The 6,408-nt window shown below is 36.5% G+C and overlaps 1 protein-coding gene across 1 annotated transcript; it reads right to left on the reverse strand.

Moving 5' to 3' along the window:
• Positions 1 to 287: 287 nt before the first annotated feature.
• On the reverse strand, positions 288 to 5,838 carry LOC106868050 (ficolin-1). The gene is made up of 2 exons (XM_014913159.2): positions 5,550 to 5,838; positions 288 to 1,440 (listed from the first exon to the last, which is right to left on the reverse strand). Exons 1-2 carry the CDS (start codon positions 5,701 to 5,703, stop codon positions 740 to 742), a joined length of 855 nt encoding a protein of 284 aa, XP_014768645.1. The 5' UTR covers positions 5,704 to 5,838; the 3' UTR covers positions 288 to 739.
• Positions 5,839 to 6,408: the final 570 nt, after the last annotated feature.

The raw sequence follows: 6,408 nt of genomic DNA on the forward strand, positions 1-6,408 counted from the left end.
ATCATTTTTAGCAGATTCACATTTGAATTCTTAATCCCTGAGGTTAGTTGGACACGTTAACAAATGTTTCAGATACATAATTAAACGGCAAAAAGTGTCTACAAAATGTTATCGTAAGCAGAACAATAACGCTATGTATGACTTACCTAAAATTTATTTTGTGATTCTAAAGACTTGCTTACATTTTAACAAAGATTTTAGTTGTAAATTCCGTTTGGGGGGGGAGGGGATGTCTTTTTTCAAAATCTTTTGAGACAAAAAAGTCTTCAACATACGCACTGCAAAAGTCAATTGTTTAAGGATTTTTCCTTTAATCTTTTTTATTCAGAAAAAACTGTACATATTGGATATGAAAATACAGAAACGCTAAATTTCATGAATAATAATGTATTCTGATTAAAACCGAAATATTTTATTACAGAAAAGAAAACGGGCTTCATGTTGAACCGGGGTTGTGGAGGGTGGGAATCTCAATAACGATATAAATCTGAAACTCCCATAAGTTTCAAAGCTTCAATGAATGATGTACACAAAATACGAGGCGTCCTTGTTTATTTCGGCGTCTTAGGGGTATATATTTTAACTCTACGTCAAAAATTCCGGTTCAATATATTCTGCATGCGAACTTTATAGTTATCCATGTCTTGATACACACTCGAAGTTAATTCGTTAATGACAGTTTATTACAATCTAAACACTGTACCTTTCTGTTCATTTAGAAAGATAAAATCCTCATCTTTCAAACCCTTGCGATTTCCAAAACAACTTTACGTAAAGGAGATTTCATATCCCACAGATTATAGTAAAGAGTGTCCCAATAAATTCCTCTTTTGTAATCAGACGATGAGATGGAGCCACCCGGGATTATTTCACCGTTCAAATTAGAACAACCACAGTCGGTAAACCACCAACCACCGCTGCGTCTCTTGGCACACTGAGTCGCTACGCCATAATCAACAGTCGAGAAGGTTTTATTATAATTAGCGGTTTCATTGCATCTGCTGGTAGGTCGAAAACTATCTCCACCGTTACTTTCTTTCGGGAGATACTTCCCTAAGATTAACGGATATGAAAGATTTTTGTGGCCAATTTGGAAACTTTCATACAAAGAATATGCTTTGCCATTTTTTATACCGAAACCTTCCATAGAAATTCGCAGCTTATATTTATGCATATTTGTCAGGCTATGTATAATATCGTTGCCAAGCCAATAATCCGCTTTACCTTTTCCAAAACCTTTAGCATACTCATCCCAAGTTCTATTAAAAATATTTTGGTCATGAACCCGGCGAGAAATAGTCGTCCAAGATTCATCGTTAGTAAAATTACAATACACTTTCTTTCGTGAACAGCCAGGCACTTCAATAATATAAACTCCACTTTCCAAATCTGGTTCTTTGGATTTTTCTTTTACATCTTCACAATCATATGGCACTTCCTCTAAAAAATAAAAAAGACAAAGAAAACAATTTTTTAAAATAGAAATAATACAAAGATTTAGAAGAATTGATACGTTAGTAAATATTCTATTTTATGTCAATCTTAAAGACTTTGTATAGGTATTTGAGAATTAAAAATTAATAACTTACAGTCTAGTGCAGTGGTTCCAAGCCTTTTCGCAGTGGTCCCCAACAGTGGTTCCCAACACTTATTTAAATGAGTTTTCCCACGGGCCCCTTTTAATATATATATATATATATATATATATGAAATTTTGAATTTAGTTCACGGACCCCCTGTACTACCTTTGCAGACCACCAGGGTTCCGCGGATCCCAGGTTGGGAACCATTGGTCTAGTGTGTAATTGAGGGACCACTTTAAACTCAGACGTCATGTAGTAGTTCAAAGGTTAAACTAGATCAGTGGTTCTCAATATGGGGACTGCGAAGCGATTTTGCGGGGACCGCGAAGGCATCGGAAATTTTTTCTGCAATTGAGTGACAAATCACCAACAATTTTAGAAATTTTTTTTAAACCAAAAGATAATCGTATGTTCATAGTGGGTATTTGTATGCATACGCGATTCTCACGTGCACTGCCGTCGAATGTAGTATGCTGGTAGGTTGGCAATACCTGTCTAGACATGCAAGGTAAGGTCACACTCGCGGGTGCACGCATACGTATACAGCGCACTGTATCGGCCGTTATGCTGGCAATTTTAGTCTCAAGTGTGTGGTCTGTGATTATAGATGCAGCTTTAAAGCACTATTTATTCACAGTGCAACTTGATTAAGCAGACTTTCCTTTTTGCAAGTGGTCTTCTACGCACGTGTGATTTCATCAATTTCAATTGGTCTCAGACGATTAACCGTTACAGAGAAATTCATCATCTTCGTAATCTAATGTAAGTTTACATAAACTGTTTTATGTTATGGTGCGTTAGGATTATGATTACTCGATCATGATTCATTTTCAAAGTAAAATAAAGCTGTCAAGTCGAATGATTTTGCCAAATCGAATGTGGAGATGTAGTTTATCAATTACCATTAGTTGCACGGTTGACACCATGTAAATTTGTTTTTTTAGAATGAATCCAAGAAAGAAAAGAAAATTTGCCTTTACTGGTATAATTCTAAATGGGGAGGAAAGACCGCAGTGCGTTCTAGGTTCCGAGGTTTTGGCATCATTTCTTAAACCTAGAAAGTTAAAGCCTCACTTGGAAACAAAACACCCTGGCTTTGTTAACAAAAAGTAGGATTTTTTCAGACAAAAAGCTGATGCTCTGATACGCTCTAGATTTGATGACACGGGAAGTTTTTCTTTTGATATTGCTTCTAGTCTCAAAACTTCCTACGAAATTTCGAAAAAATTCGCCACCACAAAAGAGTCACATAACATTGGAGAACAACTGGTCTTGCCTTGTTGCGGAATAATTATTTCAAATGTTTTCGGCCAATGCTTGCTTTGAAAACTGAAACATGTCTCCCTTTCAAATGACACCGTCAACAGACGAATCGCCGAATTATCTGAAAATATATTTTCCCAAGTGGTGGCAAAAATAAAGAATTCCACGTTCAACTTTTTTTTTTATCGAACTTCATGAATCTACGGATATCGCGAATATGGTTCAACTGTGCGTCTTTGTACGGTATATTCACAATAAGAGTATGGAAGACGATTTTCTGTTTTGCGAATCTCTCCACTCTAAAACGACAGAAAAAGACATTTTTGTCAAAGTTGACAACTTCTTTCGTGCACATGACATCAATTGGGAACACTGTGTCGGTGCCTGCACTGACTGCGCTCCGGTTATGCTAGGTTGCCGCTCGGGTTTTCAAACACTTGTCAAACAAAAAGCCTCGAATGCTCTTGGGACACGTTGTACGATTCACCGACGAGCTCTTATGGCTAAGATTTTACCAGATACAGTTAAAAGTGTTCCGAATGACGTTATTGCTGTAGTCAACTTCATCAAAGCTGGGGCACTAAATTCTCGTCTCTTCGCAGATTTATGCCGAGAAAATGATGCCGATTTCGAAAATCTTCTGTTGCACTCTCGCATCCAATGGTTATCTAAAGGGAAAGTACTGATGCGAGTTTTTTGGGTTCGAAACGAAATAAGTGAATTTATTCGGGACTCGAAGCTTTGTTTGCGAGCTAAATTTTGTGACGCCCGATTTCTTATATGTCTGGCATTTTTGATGGATATATTCGACTCTTTCAACACTCTTAACTTAACCTTGCAAGGAAAAGGCATGACAGTACTTCACTGTCGTGAAAAAATATCTGCGTTTAAAATGAAACTGGAACTTTGGGCTTCAAAATTGCAGAGGAAAAACTTTGCACCTTTTCCCCTCAGCTTAATAGATTCATTGAGGAAAACGAGTTCCTCGTCGATGATGATATGGTTGAGGTGATGCGAAACCGTATATGCATTCTTGGGGAAGAATTATCCCTATATTTTCCCTATTTGGAAAAATTTGAGCAACTTTACTGCTTCATGAATAATCCATTTTCCATATCTCTTGCTGATCTCCCTTTCGAGGACATAACCATGCAGGAGCAGTTCATAGAATTGTTGAATGACGGAACTGCAAAACAGATCTTTCGTGAAATGAGTTGTCCTGACTTTTGGATTCAGATAGCACAACTTTATCCAGATATTTCAAAGATGGCACTGAAATATCTAGTTCCCTTCACAACCACTTATGAGTGCGAGTTGGCGTTTTCGGCTCTTCAATCGATAAAAAGCAAACAACGAAACAGACTGGATGTTACACACGATATGAGGGTTGCTTTATCCAGAACCCAGCCAAATATAGACGAGTTGGTAAAGCTAAAGCAAATACAGCAGTCACATTAATCCTTATTTTGAACAGGTTTAATGATTTTTCTTTAATACATCTATCAAAAAATATCCTGTCTTCTATTGGTTTTCGGCAAATATATATACGAATCAAGGAAAGAATCGGAGAAAATAAACAAAGAATTAAGCACTACATCAATGCCGATGGTCCCTTTCTTACACCGGACCTTACTTGCCACCGAACCTAATATTTGTGAAAATGGGTTTGAAAGTATAAATTACTAATGAATAATTAAAGTTTGGTATAGTTAACTGTGGCCCTACTTCATAGCCTAAAAAGAAACAAAATGTTAATTTTTTCATAACATTTTGCCAACATCTGGTGTCGTGTTAGTGTCATGGTTGTTATTTTATGCTTACATCTAACATTTATATTTGATGGCATTATTGATGTTTTGTGCATTCAACTACTTAAACCTGATAGTAGTATAATCGCGAAAATTTTGCATTTGATTAATCTCTTATTCCTGCCAAAATAGGCCGGGGACCGCGATGCCTTCCAAAAATGGCCAGGGGACCGCGAAGCAAAGATTTTTAAAAGGTTGAGAACCACTGGACTAGATAGCTGTTGAAATGATTTTTGAGAACCACTGGGCTAGATAGCTGTTGAGTTGAGTTCTTTGAACTGCTCCTGCATGGTTATGTCCTCGGAAGGGAGATCAGCAAGAGATATGGAAAATGGATTGTTCATGAGACAGTAAAGTTACTAAAATTTATTGGGTTGTCCGGAAAGTTCGTGCCGATTTATAGTAGCTTACCTTTCGACTTATTTGCCATGAAACCACCTCAATTCTGGGAAGAGGGTATTTTCAAGTTAAAGAAAAGATGGAGATGTATTGTGCAACAAAATGGTTCATATTTGGTTGATTAAAAATGTAATGGCAAGTATTTATTGACCTTTTTCTTTCCTTTAAAAATCGGCACAAACTTTCCGGATAACCCAATACAGTTGTTTTGAATCATGGTCATATATGCTGTCTAGGAACTGTAACAGCAAATTCTCTCGACCCAAATTCTCTCGACCCAAATTCCAAACAGTATTCAAAAAGCATTTAAAAATAATTCACAGCTGTTGCAAATGAAACTATTAACGTGTAAGAAAAAAGATAGCTGCAAAAGAACATGCATACGTTAAACACAAATAGTTTTCAAAGGGTTGCAAACTTAGTAATTCACAAACAGAATTTTTTTTTTCTTGTTATAATTAGTTCATATTTGAAGAAGAAATGTGTTATAACTCACCCGGTTTAGTAATTTCTGCATAAATGGCGTCAATTTTTTTGTCCATTTCAATCATCCTCTTCCGAATATGAATGAGCGACATTTTTAGATGTATGCAACTTTTTGATGAAACTAGCGGCAAGCAACATAACAAAAATATAAATTTTGAAATCATGGTGTTTATAGAATGAACTGCAGAAAATTAAAACGAGAAATATATTTGCTCCTCCAGAAAGCACAGTATTTATACGGAGAAAAATATCAGTGCTGTCCTCACTTCAACTTCATTTGACAACTTAAAAGTATATCATATGACACAAATATTTATACAGATTGTGTGTGTGTGTGTGTGTGTGTGTGTGCTTTGTTTTCGTTATGTTTTTTTTTAACGTGTTTATATAGATGCAAAACCATGCTTATCATTTTCCTCAAGCTGCAGGATTTCCGCCACTTGTAACCAGCAAAGGCCAATTAAGTTGTCGGTGGATGATGTCTGCACTTGGGTTTCGATTCCCGACTGTCGCAAATTTTATTCGCTAATACCTTTGGGAAAGACGTGAATACCAAGCAGATGAGAGAACCTCTATATAATCGTTTAGCGTGCTAGAAATAGCAGTGAAATTTCCTTCACATTACACCCAGCTGTCTTTTACATTAATAATCCTACACACACAACGCCTGCATAAAAGGTTATGATAGTCGAGGACAGTCGAAGTACTTGTGAACTTTGCATTTGTACATATATCGCTTGTGTTACAGAAATATATTTATCTCTCACCAGATAGAATACTTTTTTGTTGATCTTACCTTAACGGAAAAGTAAACATTGTGTGTGTGTGTGTGTGTGTGTGTGTGTGTGTGTGTGTGTGTGTGTGTGTGT

Source organism: Octopus bimaculoides, chromosome 3 (genome assembly GCF_001194135.2).
Source record: "Octopus bimaculoides isolate UCB-OBI-ISO-001 chromosome 3, ASM119413v2, whole genome shotgun sequence".
Lineage (NCBI taxonomy): Eukaryota > Metazoa > Mollusca > Cephalopoda > Octopoda > Octopodidae > Octopus > Octopus bimaculoides.

What these genes read in the sequence shown, in the direction of transcription:
- LOC106868050 (XM_014913159.2), bottom strand. Translation starts at nt 5,703, where the DNA reads ATGATTTCAAAATTTATATTTTTGTTATGTTGCTTGCCGCTAGTTTCA. An exon ending in TGCAGAAATTACTAAACCGG is followed by an intron (nt 1,441 to 5,549) that starts GTGAGTTATAAC and finishes TTTATTTTTTAG; the next exon opens with AGGAAGTGCCATATGATTGT.